The following is a 20210-nucleotide window of genomic DNA, read 5'->3' as shown; positions in this document are numbered from 1 at the left end:
AAGACTTCATTTTGGAACATTTGTTAACTCTTTTCCTTCCGTGTCTTCCCTTCTTAGTTTAATGACATAATTTGTATGTACTTAAGTGAATTTATGCTTTCTAGCATGGAGTTCTTTAAGTTTTGACAACTGCATGCACTCATGTATCCAGAACCAAAAGTAAGATATTGAATAGTTCTGTTGTTGCCCCCAAATTCCCTGCTCCTTTGTGAGCAGCTCCCCTCCAACTCTAGGCAGCAACTGATTGGTTTCTCTCTCCGTTTGATGATCTGTTCGTCTCATTTCATGCTTGCTTAGCTCTTTGGATGTATAGATTAATGTTGTTTCTTTCTTTGAAATTTAAATGTGGAGAGATTTTGCCATTATTATTATTATCATCTTAAGATGAATTTATTTATTTGAAAGGCAAAGTTACAGAGAGAGAGTGAGAGACTTAAGCTCTTTCATCCACTGGTTCCCTCCCCAGATGGCCGAAGCAGCTGAGGCTAAACCAGACTGTAGCCAGGAGCCAGCAGCACCATCTGGGTCTTCCACCTGGGTGTCAGAGGCCCTAGCACGTGGCCTGTCTACTGCTGATGTCTCTGTGCATCAACAGTAAGCTGGATTGGAAACAACAGCCAGGATTCAAAGCAAGTGTCTATAATAGCCAGGGCTGGGCCAGGTTGAAGTAGTCACCTAGGTGCTTGGGCCTTATCCTCTGCCTTCTTAAGTAGTAGGTGTATTAGCAAGGAGCTCCTGGATTGGAAATAAAGGAGCTGGTACTTAAAACTGGCACTTTGATATGATGTGTGGGGTTTCTAAGTAGTGGCTTGACCCACATTCCCGCAATGCTGTCCATTTTTTTTTTTAAAGATTTATTTATTTTTATTGCAAAGTCAGATATACAGAGAGGAGGAGAGACAGAGAGGAAGATCTTCCGTCCAATGATTCACTCCCCAAGTGAGCCGCAACGGGCCGGTACGCCCCGATCCCGATGCCGGGAACCAGGAACCTCTTCCGGGTCTCCCACACGGGTACAGGGTCCCAAAGCCTCGGGCCGTCCTCGACTGCTTTCCCAGGCCACAAGCAGGGAGCTGGATGGGAAGTGGAGCTGCTGGGACTAGAACCGGCGCCCATATGGGATCCTGGGGCTTTCAAGGCGAGGACTTTTAGACGCTAGGCCACGCCGCTGGGCGTTCTGTCCATTTTTTAAAAAAGATTTATTTATTTTACTTAAAAGTCAGAGTTATAGAGATGAGAGAACCTACTTGCTGTTTGACTTCTCAAATGGCTGCAATGGTCATTAGCTAGCAGCCAGGACCTTCCTCTAGGTCTTCCACATGGTCCAGGGTCCTAAGGCTGTGGGCTGTCCTCCACTGCTTTCCCAGACCATAAGCAGGCAGCTGGATGGAAAGTGGAGCAGCTGGACTCAAACCGGTGTCCATATGGGATGCCACACTCAAATTGTGGGATTAACTTTGCTACACCACTACTCTGGCCTCCTGCTCATTATTCTTTCTAAAAATCTGAACATTTTTGGAAATTTCTTGGTGTCCTTTTAGTTTTTTGATTTCCTTCAGTTTTTTTTAATTTCCTTCAGTTTTCAAATATAAGAATACATTTATGTTCTATATTTTGATATATTGACATCTTTATGATCTCATAGTATTTTTTTGCTAACTTATGATGTTTATGTCTTTTATGTATATATAAATATTGATAAGCTTAAAAATGTAAATTCTGGGTTTTTATTTTTGAAGATTTATTTATTTTTACTGGAAAGGCAGATTTACAGAGAGGAGGAGAGACAGAGCGAAGGATCTTCTGTGTGCTAGTTTCCTCCTCCAGTGGCCACAATGGCTGGAGCTGGGCTGATCCAGGAGTTTATTCCGGGTCTCCCATGCTGGTACAGGGATTTTTTTTTTAAAGAGTTATTTATTTGAATGACATAGTTACAAGGGGAGAACGAAGGAGATGGGGCAGAGAGAGAGAGAGAGAGAGAATTAATATATTCCAGTCATTGACTCACTCCCCAATGGCTACAACAGCCAGACCTGGGCCAGTCTGAAGCCAGGAGATAGGAGCTTCTTCCGTGTCTGAACGTGTGGGCCCGAGGGTTTAGGCTGTGTTCTACTGCTTTCCCAGGCACATTAGCAGGGAGCTGCAGCGAAATTAGAGCAGCTGGGTCAGGAACTGATGTTCATATGGGATGCTAGCACTGTAGGCAATGGTTTTACCCTCTAGGGCGCTAGCCCCTCTGGAAATTCTGATAACTTGGGTTAACAGTTGTGGGATTGAAGTAGATTGGAATAAAAATTTCCTTTCTTGTAGGATTTGTGTTTGCGTCTACCAGTTTAGGATTAAGCTAAATAAAATGCAGGCTTGAGGTTTTTAGGACTGTCTAGGTATGTGAAAATTGTCTTGTGTTTACTTACAAATTATTGTTTTACTTTTTATTTATTTGAAACTCAGAGAGGCAAAGGTTTCCCATTTGCTGGTTCACTCCTCAAATCCCTGCATAGCCGGGGCTGGGCCAGGCTGAAGTCAGGAGCCATCACTGCTGCCTCTCTGGGTGGCCATTAGTGGGAGCTGGACTCTGGGAGCAGAACCCCAGCTCAGAGCGAGGCATTCTGATAATGGGATGTGAGCTCCCCAAAGGGCGTCTTAACCGCTTCAGCAAATGCCCATTCCTGTTTACAACTTATTAAGAAACTTTTTTTCTTCTCACTTGGCCAAGACAGATTCCCTTTGAAGAACAGATTTATATTTAATTCATCCTTTTCATTTTAATTATAGCCCCTCCTGACTTGGCCAGGGGGGTTTGGATCTGACTTAACCATCCTCCATAAGCCTAAGCCTCCGTGACCAGATCAACCCAAACTGTGAGTCATCAGAGACAGTATTCCAGCTCTGGATTCACACTCCAGTTTTTAATTTGACCTCAGGATTTTCCATACTTTTTAAAAAGATAAATATAATCATAAATTTAAGAGGATTAGAAAATGTTTATTATCCAGCATTTCTGTTACTTTAACATGTTTTTTTTTTTTTTTCCTGCTGATTGACTGGGTGACTGTTACTTTTTGGTTGTATTAGAGGCAACCCAGATACAGAAAGCATTTCTTGGGGATTTATTTGTGACTGTTCTCAGAGTTGCCTTAGGATTCTAGGTGTGTTTAAATGCCCAGCCTGAAATATGTTGAAAATTACCTGTCAATAGAACAGACTTAAGTAATCTGTATGTATTTAGGAGACCTGAATATGCATTGTTAAATTTCCTGGTATTGCCAAAGATATTCTTTTGTTACTATTTAATTTTAATAAAAAATAGTCCAAGGTAATTTGCAGATGATTAGGGAATGTTGTAAAGGTACCGACTTTTTGTCTTCAGCAGGCTTTATTCCTATTTTTTTTTTTTTTCAGTTTACCAAGCATTGGACAGAATCAAATGGTCTGGAATCTAAATCATTAACTCCAGTATTATGCAGAGAATCTGCCAATAAACTAAAGAACAAAGAGAATGTATGTACTCCTAAACCTGCTGCGAGGAATGAGGAGTACTTTGCATATCCAGAGCCAAAGACTCCAGTTAGTAAGAGCCAGCATAAAAGGGAAATCCTCACTACACCAAATCATTACTCTGCATCCTCAAAAGGTATTTGCTAAGTGGATTAAGTGGTAGTTAAAAAAGGTGGAAAAACGTAACATTTTATTTCATGGTAAATAAACATGTAGTTTGTTAGAAACTACCAGCATGGTTCTCTGAAATTTCCCAAAGTCAAGCTGCTGGTTTTTTTGAAGATTTGATTTTACTTGATGGAATGACAGAAAGAGCGGGAGAGAGGGAGGGACCTAGAGAAAGAGAGATCTTCCTTCCGTTCACTCGCTCACTCCCTACATGGCCCCAGCAAACAGAGCTGAGCCTGTCCGTAGCCAGGAGCTTCTGGATCTCCCACATCTGTGTAGTGTGGAGATCCTGACCTCGGCTGTGTCACCACACCTGCCCTTGCCTTTTTTTTTTCTTAATTCAAATGCTGTTTACATCGGCTTCAGTAAAAGCATGTTAGTCAACGCTTAGTTTTTCTCAGATGATACCTTGCTTTTGCACATTTACAAAATTGAATCTTAGTGTCAAAGAATAACAAATCTGAAAGTCAGGTTAGCGGTCATCCAGTTGGTCATCCAATTCAACCCGGGTCTCCACAGCTTAGGAGCCTGAGACTCAGAGCGTCATTGAAGTGACATGCCTGAGGTCAGACCGTGCGTGTCCATTCCCCCATCTGTTCTCTTCATGACTCCGGCTGCAGTCTCTGCCACGTCCTTCCTACCCACCTGCTCTCTGGTTCTGGCCTGGTCCTGTTCTGCCCTGTCGTGTTACTTCCCGTTTCCTGCAGTCAGGGTCAGCCTGGACGCTCTTCCAGGAGGGCCGTGTACAGATGGCAGAAGTCTCACTGGGCTGGGTGTCCTCCTGGCTTTGATTACCAACAGGTATTTAAACAGTCACAGTTTGGGCAGAGAGATAAGATGGACCTTAAGAGCTTACCTAAGATCATTTGAAGATTTGAAACAACAGTAACATATACACACACATACATTTTGACATTATAGTTCTTTTTAGTATTGATTATTTTCTGGTTTTTTTTATGGAATTCTGAAGAATGTAAAGTGAGTAGTTTGGAATTTTTTTGTAGTCTTTTTTTTTCAGAGGATAATTATTTTTTATATTATTATTATTATTATATTTTTGACAATCTTTACATAGTTAATTAGGGTAAAAAGGTTCAAGGGCTATATGAAGGTGGGTAAGACTATTATTTCCATATAGTTTCCTTCATGTTTAAATGGGGATATTAAGGGAGGAGCCCCACCCAGTTTCCCACCCACCCCAGGTCCCGGATGTTGGGCATGCTCCAAGGTTCTTGCTCAAGTGGTTTTGATAGTTCACTAGTTATGAATCGCTGACAGTCTTGCCACTCCAAGCATGATGAGGTCGTTGAAGAATCCACTGATTGACATAGTCCATCATAGAGTCTCTGTTTGCCCAGTATTTCGCTGCCAACATATAGCTGAGGTGGTAGATTGACCTGTTCTGTCTTGTCTTTTCTTGGTTAGGGTTCTGAGTCCGGCATTTCGATTGGGGGGATCCCCAAAGAAACTTTGTCTGAGGTGTTCCCAGACCAGATTCTTGTATGTACTAGCAAGTACAGGGCCCGGCACAGTCCATTGCCCCAGTCAGCTGGTGGTTGCAATTGCTGGGTTAGTTCTGTTTTCAGCCCGACTTCCACTGCAACCCATGGGTGTTGCAGTCCATCCTGGTTCTGCCCAGCACATACTTGGCCCTTGCATAAACCTGTAGCTTAGTCAGAGTGACCCACAATAACCCCCACCAGACCCGCCCCCTACCCTATGTGTATGTGTAGCAGTTTAGTCCAGTCTGTCCACATCCCATTCGGCTCTCGTACACGTGAATGGGTATTAAAACTTAGATCCATCTAACCAGCTCCACTATGCAGCCCACACCGATGCTGTTGGGTGTCTCTCTGTCTAGCCACTCCAGCCCCTGTCCTAGTTTTTGTGCCCTCCTGTAGGAGTGGTAACCGAAGAGGGAGGAGCCGACTATTTCCCTCCCAGGCCTCTCTCACTCCCGGATTATGCACTCTCTAGGTGGTTCTGTGGTTTGACTTGACAGAATTAGCCCTTAGTGCCAGCTTCTGTCAGCTGATGCTGTGGCTAAGCCCAAACAGCCCTCACCCACTCTAATTTTGTTTGCATCAGTAGGAATAATCAGCCCAGCCTGGCTTTTCCCTGATCTAGTCCACATGAGGCGCACAGGTGTTGTAGCCCTGCTTAGTCTGGTCTGCCCCATCCCAGCTCATGCTCTCCAGTGGGAGTAGCTGTGCAGCAAGGGAACCCCCCCATTCCCCCACCAGCTCCACCCCCTCCTTTCCTGGTTCTCATGTGTGCTGGTTGGGTGCTGTGGTCACATCCGGTACAGGCAACCTCACCTTGGCATTCTGTAATGTGCACTGGTTTTTGTCGTGACCGAACCTGGCTCGACCCACACTGTTCTGGTGCTCGGATTTGCCAGTGGATGACGTGAACTGGTCAGCCTGGTCTGCCCCCGACCCATGCCAAATGTATGCCAGTGAGAAGCTTACCATGGCCTGTTCTGGGCTGTTTCCTATCATGTTTCTTGCACTTACCTGCAGAGACTGTGTCCTCCCAGAGAAGTTGCCCAGACTCCTCCATCAGAACTCCTCCCAAAGCCAGATTTTGCGCATACCACTGGGTCCATGAGCCAGCCCTACTCAACCTCCTGTCCTAGCAGGAACAGTGGCTTTTCTTGACTGGCCTTCAACCCAAACTGGTCCTTGCTGTTGGATGTTTCAGCCCAGTCACGGCTTGTCCGTACCCACGTACAGCTCACACGTGGCTCAGTAGGGGTTGAGACCTTGCCTAGTCCCCCTAGGACACCAGACGGTGTTGGAGTCTGGTCCAGCTCGGTGTGTCCAATCCCAGTCCACACTTGTGCCAAGGGAGACTACACAGCCCCCATTCTTGCCCATGCGCCGCTTGGTGGGAACCTCAACCCAGCTAGGGTGTTCCCTTAGCTCCCCAACCGGGCCTGTTCCCAGCCATAGATCACATGCATGCCAGTGGTTGCTCTTACTCAGCTTGGCTCAGCCCCTCACCTGTCCCAGCCTCTGCCTTAGACACTATGTCTTAGCGTTCCTGGCTCATGCAGACCAGTAGGTGCAAGAGCCTAGCTTGGCATAACCTGTGCTCCATTCTGGTCTCTAGTTTTGCTTGTGGGATAAGGTTTGCTCAGTCCTGCCCAGTACACCTCGTTCCATTACCAATTGACACATTCGCCAGCCATTGGAGCTACTTTGCCCAGCTTATCCGACCCCTAGGTCTGGACCACATGTTCACCAGGGGGAGCTATGACTCGCCAGGGGAATTTCCCAAGTTCCTCCACTTGATCCACTCCCAGACCCAGTTCTCATACATGCCATTGGGTTTTAGGCCAGATTCTGGTGAAGTCCGGCCTTTCATTTGGCCTTGTATGAGCTGGTGAATGTTGCAGCCCAGCCCACCCCACACCCTATTCAGGATGCACATTTGGGTGCTACTGCCTTGACCAGTCCAGATTGTTGTCGGTTCTTTTACCTGTGATTGATGACAGGCTCCTTGGTCACACCCAGCTTAGTCCATCACCACACGAACTCTTGAGCTCTAACCAGTGGGGCTAGAATTTCCATAGGATTTGGCCCACACATCCCCCACAGAATCTACCCCCGGATATGGTTCCGAGTGCTAGTTAATGTCAAGGCCCTGCATAATGTGACCCTTCTCCTGATCCATCATCATGTCAGGTAATAGGATATGAGCCTGCTGGACAAGCCCCGAGCCTTAGCTTTTGCATGGCCTGGTGTTCGGTGGTCAGCATTGTTCAGTGATTACAAGTTCTTCAAAGGAAGAGTTACTGTCATTGGGAATCTGTAGGATTGATTCACATCCCAGAAGCACAGTGGGTTCAACCTGGAGCTATCTAAACAGCGATTCAAAGAACCAAAACCCCAGAGGTTCTGGCCAGGTGGCCAGCAGGCAGAGCCTGGCACCTAATGGCACACTGACTGCCCCGGGGACAGCTCACCACATTCACGCGGTGGCTGGTCAGGGATCCGAGCATGAGACACCCCGTCCTGAGACCCACCTGGTAGTCTTGAAGTATCATCCATTCACAGACCTTGCTTCTGTGAGAGATTGTGTTGGTCAAAGTGTTTATTGCCAGTTTTCTTTAAATGTAAAAGCTGCCTTGGGGAGCCATGATCCATAGCTTCTATTACTACTTAGCGTTTTGCTTTCACCGTGAGTTACTTTTGATGTAAACATTCCATTGATTCTGTGTTTGCGACTCCTGTGACAGTCCATTTAGTGACAGTGGGAGGGGCAAGCTTGTTTCGTCCTGGAGATTCCTAGGATAGAATAAAAACTGTTTTCTCAGTTATTTTTGATTATACGTATTTTCTTCTTGTGGAAGTAGTGATAATGAAGTTAGTCATAAAACCATGCTCCAATTGCTTTTTTAAAGCCTCGTGTCATATCTTTGTTACCATAAACTGAATATTCTCTCTAAAGTCTATGTAAAGGATTATGAGTAAAAGCTAATCAGTGGTGACTCATTCGTCTGTTCAGGTAATTTCACTGATTTGTTTTAAAGGCAGAGAAAGAGACAGAGATGTTTTTTCTTCTGATTGAGTCCCCAAAAGCCTACAGGAGTTGGGAGCTGGGCCACGCTGAAGTCAGGAGCTGAGAACTTGTCTCCCATGTGGATGGCAGGGACACAGGTGCTTGATTTATCCCTTGCTACCCTGCAGGGTGCACAGTAGCAGGAAGCTAATCAGGGGAGGAACTGAGATTTGAACCCATGGACTCCAGTATAAGATGCTGTCTTTGGCCTGGTGCCATGGCTCAATGGCTAAATCCTTACCTTGCAAGTGCCAGGATCCCATATGCACACTGTTCGTGTCTGACTGTTTCACTTCCCATCTAGCTCCCAGCTTAAGGCATGGGAAAGCAGCAGAGGATGGCTCAGAGCCTTGGGACCTTGCACCTGCGTGGGAGACCTGGAAGAAGCTCCTGACTCCTTTCTTTGGATTGGCCCAGCTCAGCTCTGGCTGTTGCAGCCATTTAGAGATTGAACCAGTGGATGGACAATCTTTCTGTCTCTTCTCTGTAAATCTGCCTTTCCAATAAAAATAAATAAATCCTTAAAAAAACAGTAAGATGCTGTGTTTGGCCTTGTAAATTTTTGTCAAGCTATCTAGAACATAAATGCCCTTCCTGAAGTAGAACACAAAGTTCTGGAACAAGCAATATGAAAAAATACAAAGCTCATACCTGTAATAATTTCTGTCAGGCTCTCACAGGAGACTGTTTGCCTATCAGCAGTCCAGTAAAACTGTGAATCCAGTTAATGCCTTTCAATACTGTGACAAATAAAGGCTTACACTGGGTACTTGTATAAATACAAGCTGACTTTTGTTTGTAGAAGAATTAGTAATCATGAAATCTATATTTAAATGATATACTAAATTATAAACATGGCTTTAGTTTGCAATGAAGAAAAGAAAAACCATACACATGCAAAGCCAAATAATTTTGTTTTTGTTATAAATCACATGGGAACATTTTTAAAAAGGATTCATGGTTTTTTATTTGAAAGGCATATTTACTAAGAGAGAAAGAGAGACACAGAGAGACAGATCTTGTATCCACTGTGTTCACTCCCCATCCACCGGTTCACTCCCCAAATGGCCGCAGTGACCATAATTGTCTATTCAAAGCCTGGAGCCGGGAGCTTCTTCTGGGTCTCCCATGCAGCTGCAGGGTCCCGAGGCTTTGGGTTATGCTTCTCTGTTTTCGTAGGCCACAAGTAAGGAGCTGGATGGGAAGTGGAGCAGCTGGGTCTTGAACTGGCTCCCATAGGGATGCTGGTCCTGTGCTGGAGGCTTAACCTATGCCTTGACAGCAGCCTGGGAAAATTTCCCTAAAGAATTGTATTCTTTCACATTCCTGGCCAAGTTGTACAATATCTGTGGGTCAGTGAATGAGGTTATTTATGCACTATTGATTTTGCAACCGTATTCTGTCATCTACATGTGGTTTGTGTTTGTTTTTTTCTAGTAGCTAGAAATCAGTGCCTGAAGGGAACTCCAGTGAAAACACCAGCAAATGCAGCAGGAGCAGACAAGTTAACAACAGGTGTCATTAGCCCTGAGAGGCGGTAAGTGTTCCCTTTTTTTAGACTGATCTTTAGCGTGTGTGTGTGTAAACAGTTTTATTATTATTATTAAAAAATTTTTTTAATGATACAATTCCATAGGCACTGGGATTTCCCTGAGCCCCTTCCCCCAAACCCCTCTCCCCAGTGGTTTCCCCAGTAGTCCTTGGTGAGCTGTCCTAAGTCCGTCATTCAAGCAGCTTGCTTTTTTCATATGCAGTAAACCTAAGGTGAGTCATCCATAGGTTCTAGTGGAGACTGCACGAATGTCTTGCTGTCCAAGGATAGTGTACGGCCGTTACTGAATCCGCTGCCCCTTGTCTCTAGCTCTCGTGGGAATAAAATCATGGATCTGAGCAGCGGTAGGACTGAGAAGTAGTCGGCCTTGTCCTTCCCTACTCCTCTGCAGGGTACATCCACTAACAGGTGTCCTCCCAAATGTAAAGATACTGACATTTCAGAGAAACCCCACCTCTCCTCTTTATAGTTTTGTTTTTAAGTTTTACTTATTTATTTGAAAGATTTATACATAGAGAATTTTAAAGATTTACTTGTTTGAAATTCAGAATTAGAGAGAGAGGGAGGAGGAAGAGACAGAGATCTATCTGCTGGTTCGTTTCCTAAATGGCTGCAACTGCTGGGGCTGGGTCAGGCAGATGCCAGAAGTCTGGAGCTTTTTTTGGGTCTCCACGGTAGGTGCAGGGCCCCAAGGACCCCAAGCACTTGGGCCATCTCTCTCTGCTTTTCCAGGGCATTTTAAAGGGCAGTGTTGCAGCTGGGTCTCAAACCAGTGAACATATGGGATGTCAGTGACCAGGTGGTAGATTTACCTGCTATGTCACAGTGCTGGTCCTTGCAGGTCATTTTCGGAGGGGAATGAGAATGAATTGGGTATTAGATGACACTATAGAATCGTTAATTTTTTTAAAAGATTTATTTATTTTCAGGCCCCGCATGGTAGCCTAGTGGCTTGAGTCCTTGCCTTTCACCCTCCTGTTGATTGTCCAAGCAAAAAGGAAAGGAAATGATAGTTTTTCCCAAGGGGCAGTTGGCTGAGAAGAGTGATGTCTCCTCTCCAGTGGGAGGTGGCTGACTGGAGGTCTGGTCCTGGCATACCTGGCACCCTAATGTGTGTGGGACCCTTTGGCAAGCCCTTGGAGAGCCTTGGCAGGCAGGATACCCCAGTGTCACACGTGCTCTGGTATTTGGATTTTTAAGGTGCCGTTCAGTGGAACTGGATCTGCACCAAGCACATATGGAGGATACTCCAAGAAGAAAAGGAACCAAAGTGTTCGGGAGTCTTGAAAGAGGATTGGACAAGGTGATTACTGTGCTTACCCGGAGCAAAAGGAAGGGCTCTACCAAAGATGGTCCAAGAAGGCTGAAGGTAAATAAATGTGAATTCTCCATGGATATCAGGAGCTGATTACTGGCTGGACTGCTTTTTCTTCTTTAAGTTTTATTTATTTTCTTAAAAGGCAGAGTGACAAGGTGTCAGTCTGGGAGTGGACAGAGAGAGAATCTTGCACCTACTGGTGTACTCAATTCAGCAAGCATCAGGTCTGTGTTAGGCCAAAGCCAGGAGCCAGATACTCTTTCCTGATCTCTCGTAGGTGACAGTGCCCCAAGCACTTGGACCATCTTCTGCTGCCTTCTCAGACATATTAGCAGGGAGCTGGGTAGGATGTAGAACATCCGGGTCTCAAACTAATACCCTTGTGACATGCCAGTGTCCCAAGTAATGGCTTAAGGTGCTGTGCCACAACACCTGTCCCTAAATTTACCTTCTAATTAATTTTTTTCTGTGAACTTTTGGAAGTATTCTCATAGTTTGAGATTATTTCAGATCCTATCTTTGGGATTAAGAAAATGATAAGTACCATTTAACTGAAAAACCCTAAATAGAATTAAGGAGACTTATCCACATTGTATGTATATATAACTGAGAAGCTAAGCAGTAAGCAAACACTACGGTAAATGTTCTAAAGATAGTTGTGAATTTGCTTGGAACCAGAATGTATCTTTCAATAAGGAATTGCTGTGTTGTTAATTTTTTTTGAGGCTTATTTATTTTTATTGGCGAGTCAGATTTACAGAGAGAAAGATCTTTCATCCGCTGGTTCAACCCCTATGTGGCTGCAATGGCCTGAGCTGAGCCGATCCAAAGCCAGGAGTCAGGAGCTTCTTCCAGGTCTCTCACATAGGTGCAGGGTCCCAAGGCTTTGGGCCGTCCTCTACTACTTTTTCAGGCCACAAGCAGGGAGCTGGAAGGCAAGTGGTGCAGCTGGGATACAAACCAGTGCCCATATGGGATTCTGGGGCATGCAAGGCGAGGACTTTAGCCAGACTACAGCACCGTGCCCATTTTTCCAGGTTTTGAAGAATCAGTTCAAATCTAAAAGGTGTCAAAACTGTTTTTTGATGGTGAAATACATTTAAAGAACATTCAATGAGTATACCAAATTAAATACAAAAATGTTTTTATACTTGACAATTATTCCATTAAAAGAATTGACGATCTTACTCAATCTTCACTTTGGAGACCACTTAATAAATGTGTCCTCCGTGTATTCCTCCTCCTTGCGTTATGTGATTGACATCTGTTTGTCTGCTAGACTAGTTTGACAAGGAAGACGCTACTAGGAAGGAAGTATTTTTTGCCTTTTCTCTGGAACTGAGAAAATCAGTGCCTGGCACATGGCAAGCAGCCAGTAGTTGTTGAATGACTAGAAGAAAACCACTCAAGAATAAAATCATCTTAGACTTATGCTCTCAATCAGTGAGACAACCCAAACATTACTTTTCTAGAAGCAATTCTGTTATATTCATTCTCTCATAGATTTGTCTTAGAATCAAGTCCTGGAATTCTCTATTATTATTTAATCCATAACGAATTAAATATATCCAACTATTACAGAGTGGCCTTCTGGGGCATTTGCTTCATTTTCCCATAGTTTACCTTTAGGGTAGTTAATGTGTCTGTCACAGTATAGGAAGGAATAAAAAGGTAAAGCTCAAACAGACCACTGCTACTTACTATCTTTCTTTAAAAAGATGAATAGGAAAGGAAAATAAAGTTACGGAGGGGATGATATGGATGTCATTGCCAATAAATGTCATTTCTTTAAGCTTTTCTAGGACTGTCTTAATCCAATTTGCCAAGAATTGGCTGTAAATTCTTTCATTATTTTTCTTGAAACATTTCCATTTGAAAAGGTGCCATATTGAGGGGTGTTGAGTCTCTCAGGTAGGATGCTCTTTGTGCTGATGTACAGGTTTGCCTCTCATTCCTTTCTCTCTTTCTAAGCCTCACTATAATGTGACGACGACCAGATTAGTGAATCCAGACCAACTCCTGAGTGAAATCATGGCTGTTCTTCCAAAGAAGCATGTTGACTTTGTACAGAAGGGGTAAGCCGCACGCTTAGAGATTCTTGTGTGTGTTACTTACTGTCTTCTAGACATTCTAGAAAGCATGGGTCGATTTCTTGTCTTTCACCTCACCATTTAAATATATATGTGTGTGTATATGTCTATATATTTTTCCCCCTTGGTTACAAACAACTATTATGGTAGTGCTGTTTTCATAATTCATTCTCTTTTGTATGAGCTGTGAACGAATGTTTTTTTTAAGGGCCCATGTTGTTGCCACTTTCAAGGTTAGACACTTCAGAGTAGGAAAATCTGAAGTTCTTTTAAATCCTCTACTTTCTTCTGATTTTCCACTTGCAGTAGTATTTATACATTGTAATCTAAATGAGCAAGGTGTAGAATCCTGTTGACAGCTTTCTGTCTCACAGCATTGGGTTTCCGTGCGTCAGGAGGATGTTCCATCTTAACCTTTCCCTGCTGCCGAGTGAGTGCTGTAATAGGCTCTTTAGTGGTGATCTCATGGTCTGACCTCTTCTGCTTACCCAAGCCGTGCCTGTTAGTATTTCCACCAATTTAAATCTCTAAAATTTTTTTGTTAAAACAGTTGTGTAGGGTCACTAGTAAATTTACCGAAGACCAGCATATAGAATAGTCAGTACAATACTGTTGAAAGAAACATTGTCTTGCAAATGTCTGTGAATATTGGCCAGCATTACTGACAACCCTAAATTTTCTTCTTTGGGCTTTGCTAGGACATGTCTCTGTATCACTCTGACTTCTTTTTTGTATTTGAGACTTAATCTCTGGTTCCAGAACCTCCAGCCAGGTCTGCCACTGACCTTCAATGATCTTCCCTTCAGTACATGGTCCGTCACTAACTGCTAATCAACACCTCATCCTCACTTCCTGCTCTGTCCACAGGTCTGGGTCTGGAGTCTTTCTATTCTTACCTTTCTGTTTTATATTGTTTATGAAAAATCAAAAAGATGAAAGTTCAGCTTGTCGGTGAAATGGTGTTTCTAATAACTTATTATTATCTTTTCCCAATCAAAGGGACTTGCTTTTTTTTTTTTTTTTTTAAAGATTTTATTCATTTTATTACAGCCAGATATACACAGAGGAGGAGAGACAGAGAGGAAGATCTTCCATCCGATGATTCACTCCCCAAGTGAGCCGCAACGGGCCGGTGCGCGCCGATCCGAAGCCGGGAACCAGGAACCTCTTCCGGGTCTCCCACGCGGGTGCAGGGTCCCAATGCATTGGGCCGTCCTCAACTGCTTTCCCAGGCCACAAGCAGGGAGCTGGATGGGAAGTGGAGCTGCCGGGATTAGAACCGGCGCCCATATGGGATCCCGGGGCTTTCAAGGCGAGGACTTTAGCCGCTAGGCCACGCCGCCGGGCCCAAAGGGACTTGCTTTTAATCTTCCATTTTACTAAACTGTTCCATGCTCCAGCTTCCTGGAGAGATCCTTGCAGTGGGGTGCTGCTTTTGGTATTTTTATTTTTAAGATTTTTATTTTTGTTATTTACAAAGTTGAGAGTGGTGCACATCCATGTGGGCCTCTGATTAGGATGGGGAGGATCGAGGTGTAGGGGAAGGTGGGTGGACTTCAGTTCTTTTCTTTTTATTCTCCTGTGACCGCAGAGGGAGAAGGGAAAGGGACCACGCCTTGCTGTCAAACTACATCAGCACCCAGGGATGAGGGACAGTCATTTGATCACACCTTAGAGACCCCAGTGTGGGGAAGAATGTTCCGAGGGTGTTACATGAGTAGTTTTGATAGTTTTGAGACATTGTTGGCTTGGTTGCACCTGGATTGAGACAGATCTTTCCAAGGTCTGTTGATTGACCAAATCCGCCTCAGTGTGTATCAGACACTTGCTGCAAAGCTTGGCCAGGAGAGTTGTCCATCCTGTTATGCTCCCCATCCTTTGACGAGGAGCTGGATGTCCTCTGCCGGCCCAGGTGAACTGGCTGTCACGTCCCCCATGTGCATGTGGGCATGCTGTGCGCTGCACAGGCGTCAGCAACTGAGGAGGCCCAGCCCTGATACATGCATTCCAAGGATGATCACATATCTTGTGAGTTTCGCTGCATCAGGATTTGAGTCCAGCATTCTGGTTGGGGAGTTCCCCAAGAAACCTTGCCTGGGTTGACACTTGACTCTTGGGTTGACTGACTAGTGCAGAGTCAGATTTGGTCTGTCATCTGCACCAGCCAGTATACATACCAGTGAATACAACTGCTTGGTCAGCTCCACCCCAGTCTCATCTCTCACATGAACTGACAGGTGCTATGGCCTAGCCCAGCCCAGTTCACCACCACAGGCCCAGTCTTCACACATACCATTATGTGTTGTGCCCTAGTAGGAGTGACCCCAAATAATTACCACGGGGCACAGCCTCAGTCTTTGTACCAGCATGTGCTGTAGCTTAGCTTAGCCTGTCGCTTCCTGTGAGAGCCAGGGCTCTCATGCGCACATGGATGCTGCAGCTTGGCTCAGCCCGCCCTCTACCCCAGACTTGGCCCACTTTTTTTTTTAATTTATTTTTAATTTTAGATGATGATAACATAGTTGACCAGAGTGGGATGGATCAAGGGTTAGAGAAAAGTGTGATCATTGTCTCCAAATATCGGTTTCTCCTTGTTTCAGGGGGTAGTGGAGGGATAAGGGGAGAAGCCATACCCAGCCTCCCAACTTCTCCAGTATTCAGGGATGAAGAGTGGCCATTAGATATCAAGCCAGGGTCTAAATGTGGTACATACTGTGAGGGTTCTGCCCAGCTGTTTTTGATAGTTCTGCAATTACGTTGAGCTTGCTGATCCAAGGATGAGGGAACCTTTTCAATGTCCATTGACTGACATAGTCAACCTCAGAGTCCCCATTTGCCCAGATATTTGCTGTCATTGTTTGGCTGGGGTAGTTGTACAGGCCAAGGACCTGAGCCAGGTGATGCAGGCCCTAATGGACCCCCAACTTTTGAGGCTCTTGGACCTGGCCCTCACTGTGCAGGTGGGCCAAGGATCCAGGCCAGGCGACCAGGGCCCTGTCGGACCCCCCACCCCTGTGGCTGCTGGTGCTGGCACCCACTACACAGTTGGGTCAAGGACCCAGATGACCTGGGCCCTGCCAGACTGCCCCCCCCACCCCCCAGGGCTCATGGACTCGGCATCTACCACACAGGTGGGTCAAGGATCCAGACCAGGCGATCAGGACCATGCCAGACTCCGAACCCCCAGGGCTCACAGACCCAGGACTCATCATGCAGGTGTGCCAAGGACCCGAGCCAGGTGACCAGGGCCATGTCAGACTCTGCTCCCCTAGGGCTCATCGACCCAGCCCCCACCACACAGGTGGGCCAGACTTGGCTTACTTATATGCCAGTGGGTGCTGCTGCCTTGACCAGCCTGGTCCATCCCTAGCCCTGGCTCTCATGTACACCAACGAGAGTTGCTGTCCAGCAAAGGAGTGCCCATAGTTCCCCTACTGGGCCCACTCGCAGCCTGGATCTTGCGCTTGCCAGGATGTACTGTGTTCCATCCTGACATGCTGTGTACCATGCACTTGCCAGTAGGTGCTGCCAAAGCCCAGTCTGACATGACCATCTACTAGCTCTGGCATTCATCAGTGGGTTCTTGGGCCTAGTCCAGCCAGCCCACACCCAGTCTGGTTCTCATTGATAGGTGCTACACCCTAAACGAGTCTGGTCCACCCCCAGACCCAGCTCTCATGTGACCCGGCAGGTGCTGTGGCCTAGCCTGGCCTGTTCTACACTCATTCTGGCTATCATGAGTGTCAGCACGTGTTAGAGCCTAGCCTGGTCTGACCCACCCCCAGACCTAACTACAGCATGCTGACAGCGGCACTGTAGCCTTGGCCAGTCCAGTCCAGTCCACCCACACCCTGGGTTGTTGCAGTCACCAGTGGGAGCTGCAGCTGAACAGGGGAGACCCTAGAGTTCCACCTAGCAGGCCTGTTCCCAGCCCGAAATCTTGCACATGCTGGTGGTGCTTCAACCCAGCCTGACGTGGCCTATCCACAATCTCAACTCTTCCTGGAGAATGTTGCATCCCAGCCCAGCCGGGCACAGCCCATACCATGACCTGGTTCTTGTGTGTGACAGTGCATACTGCGGCCTGGCCGAACCAGATATGCCCTCCAACACCAGCTTTTGCACATGTGAAGGGTGGTACTAGATGCTGTTTAGCCCAGCCCAGGTCTCCCACATGGACAGGTGTCTTGCCTTTCAGTTCCCCCCTCTAAAGCACTGTTTCAGCTCCCTTGCCTACTTGTGAGTACAGTGTGTGGAAGCCCCCAGAAGTTATTCCTCTCCTGTCAAACATGCCCTCAGCTGCTCCCATTCCAACATTTCCCCAAACCCCCTTCACTGGGCAATCTGCAGCCCCCCAACATGGGGGTTGGGGTGGCATGTCACAGCCTGGTGTCCCCTGCCTTCCCCACATATTAAAAAAAAATAGGATAGGCAGCTGTGCTGGCACACTGGTATAGTTAACACAAATTTGGCATTAACCAGGCTCAGAATGACTTTCAGCTACTGGCTGCCTTTCTCCCAGCACTGTAACACTTGTCTAGGTACAAGGTAGCCTAGGCAGTTGCCTACAGCTGCGGTGCTTTTGGTATTTTGATATCAACTGTTTAACAGATCAAGTTCCTTCCCCAACACACATAGCTAAGTTAGTGAGACAGAAGATGATACTTTCTGAAACTTCAGGACATGTTAACAGATACACGGTAAGTGCTCCATTGTATGGCAGAAGCAACCCTTAAATATTATGTAATTGTAATTATGAAAATCCTTGACATGAATTCAGGTTCTTGAGGTGAGTTTAAGGCTCCGAGTGGCTTGCCATCATCAGAGCAGGTGATGCAGCAGTCCTGGCTGGAAATGCCTTGTGCTTCATCTCTGCAAACGTGCAGTCTCTTTGGGGATCACTTTTGCTTTTCTTTCTGCTATGAGGTATCATGATGATCAGGGTCTCTCATCCTGTATTAGAAGAACCTCAGAGGGCCCGGTGTGATGGCGTAGTGGGTAAGGTCCTCGCCTTGTACGCACCAGGATCCCATATGGCTGCTGGTTCTAATTCCAGCGGCCCTGCTTCCCATCCAGCTCCCTGCTTGTGGCCTGGGAAAGCAGTGGAGGACAGCCCAAAGCCTTGGGACCCTGCACTCGCGTGGGAGACCAGGAAGAGGCTCCTGGCTTCGGATTGGCTCAGCTTTGGCCATTGTGGCCGCTTGGGGAGTGAACCATTGGACGGAAGATCTTCCTCTCTGTCTTTCCCCTCTGTATATCCGCCTTTCCAATAAAAATAAAATAAATCCTAAAAAAAAGGAAGAACCTCAGAAAACATGTGTTATTCTGACAGGCTCCAGTTTTATTTATATGAAAGAAGTTTCTGACGAGGTACACGCACGAAATGTTATTGGTGAATCTCTATGGCTTCTCTCAGCTTAGTATAGAAATGAAAAGCGAAAAAACAAGTGCAAGTGTAACAGATTCTTTGTTTAAAGCGATAGGAAAGCAGTGTCCCTCGAAGAAGCAGGGAAGTGGAGTGTGACTAGCCACTGGCTTTAAGGGAAACGGCTTGGACCTTTTTAAGTTTTTTTTGTTTTTCATAATCATGTCCATAGGGAGGGGGGCAAAGGGGAACTGACAAAGAGATGTCTTGAATGACAGTATTCCAGCGATGATCATGTCCTATTCTGGGAGCATGGCCTGCAGCCTCCACTCTCCAGGTCTGGGCAGAGAAGTAGAGGGAAACCCTCTTTCCTCTTGTCTTGGCAACTGCAAGGTCTTGCTTTGCCAGTCCATCTAGTACATGCAAACAGTGAACTGTGTGTGAAATGGGGTTCAGAAAGCGTCCATCTTCCTCTCCTCCAAGGCCCTGGACCTGACCTCACAAAATATTCTAAATCTTCTCTGCACTTATCCTGTATTGTGAACATTGTGCAAATGGCTGAGTGTTCATGGATTATACTGTTGAAAAGGTTACATAGAGAATGCCAGAATGGCACGCATAGCTGTGCTTTTCTTTGGAGCAAGGGAGAATTCTGGTAAAACCCTTTATCCTTATTCTTTCTTGGGATCGTGGTTCAGCTTCTGGGAAAACACCAGTCATACTCTATCACCAGTGCGTAACATGGCCATTTGGAAACTGTAAGCAGTAATACATTGCTTCATGTGAGATAATGGCTTGTTTTCTCCAATGTCTTCCTAGAGGCCGAAGCCCCTTGTAATAAGCAGAATATTCATGATTCTCCCACTAACTGGCTTCTTGTTTCTCGCAGCTACACACTGAAATGTCAAACCCAGTCGGACTTTGGCAAAGTGACAATGCAGTTTGAACTAGAAGTATGCCAGCTTCAAAAGCCCGACGTGGTGGGTATCCGGAGGCAGCGTCTTAAGGGAGATGCCTGGGTTTACAAGAGATTAGTAGAAGATATACTTTCTAGTTGCAAGGTGTAATTGATGGATGGCTTCCATCCTGCCAGAGGAGTGTGGAAGCGGTACAGTGGCTACATGGAGATCCGAGTGATTGTTTGATTTTAAAGTTCATGGCAACTACAAACTCGTTTCTGAAGAGCTATTTTAAAGACCATTATTTTTTTACTTTTAAACAAAAGATAGCATTTTGTGGCTGAGTCTAAGGCAACCCCATCTGTCATTATCTGTTACTGTCTTTTCTAATCATGGACTTCGTATATTAATAACTGCTGACTTTCCTAGATTCTCTTCCGTATGTGAATGTAAGCTCCTAACTGTTTCTTTTAACATACAATTTCTTTCTGAAATAAAGCCATTTGTGAATATAGCAGGCCTTTTTGTTGTATTTGATTTTGATCCAAATAAAGCCTCAAATGGCTTCCTGACTATTAAGTAGAGACTATTTGGAGTATGTTTTATCTGTTATCAAATATGCCTTGGGCAGAAAAACAGATAAGAATTCATTTGCATAATTTTTTCCTGTCTCTGATTTAAGTAGGATTTATTGAGATCGTTAACTAAGTCACAGCTGTGGTTACCAGAGTTAAACAACACATTTAATATGTTG

The 20210-nt window shown here is 45.5% G+C and overlaps 1 protein-coding gene across 5 annotated transcripts in view; it reads left to right on the top strand.

The window, feature by feature from the left end:
* The window catches only part of MELK (maternal embryonic leucine zipper kinase), a 64951-nt gene extending 44981 nt beyond the window's left edge, over positions 1-19970 (top strand). For 3 of the 5 annotated variants that reach the window (XM_058672644.1, XM_058672643.1, XM_058672645.1), the window contains 5 exons: positions 3403-3634; positions 9670-9769; positions 10985-11153; positions 13074-13177; positions 19447-19970. In XM_058672644.1, the coding sequence (XP_058528627.1) occupies positions 3403-3634; positions 9670-9769; positions 10985-11153; positions 13074-13177; positions 19447-19624 (783 nt within the window). In that variant the 3' untranslated portion in view covers positions 19625-19970. The remainder of the gene's footprint in view (positions 1-3402; positions 3635-9669; positions 9770-10984; positions 11154-13073; positions 13178-19446) is intronic. The other 2 variants (XM_004580981.3, XM_058672646.1) reach the window with 1 other exon arrangement.
* Positions 19971-20210: the final 240 nt, after the last annotated feature.

This window comes from Ochotona princeps, chromosome 14 (genome assembly GCF_030435755.1).
Source record: "Ochotona princeps isolate mOchPri1 chromosome 14, mOchPri1.hap1, whole genome shotgun sequence".
Lineage (NCBI taxonomy): Eukaryota > Metazoa > Chordata > Mammalia > Lagomorpha > Ochotonidae > Ochotona > Ochotona princeps.
The sequence above is the reverse complement of the archived record's forward strand: the minus strand, read 5'-3'. Positions and strand labels throughout refer to the sequence as shown.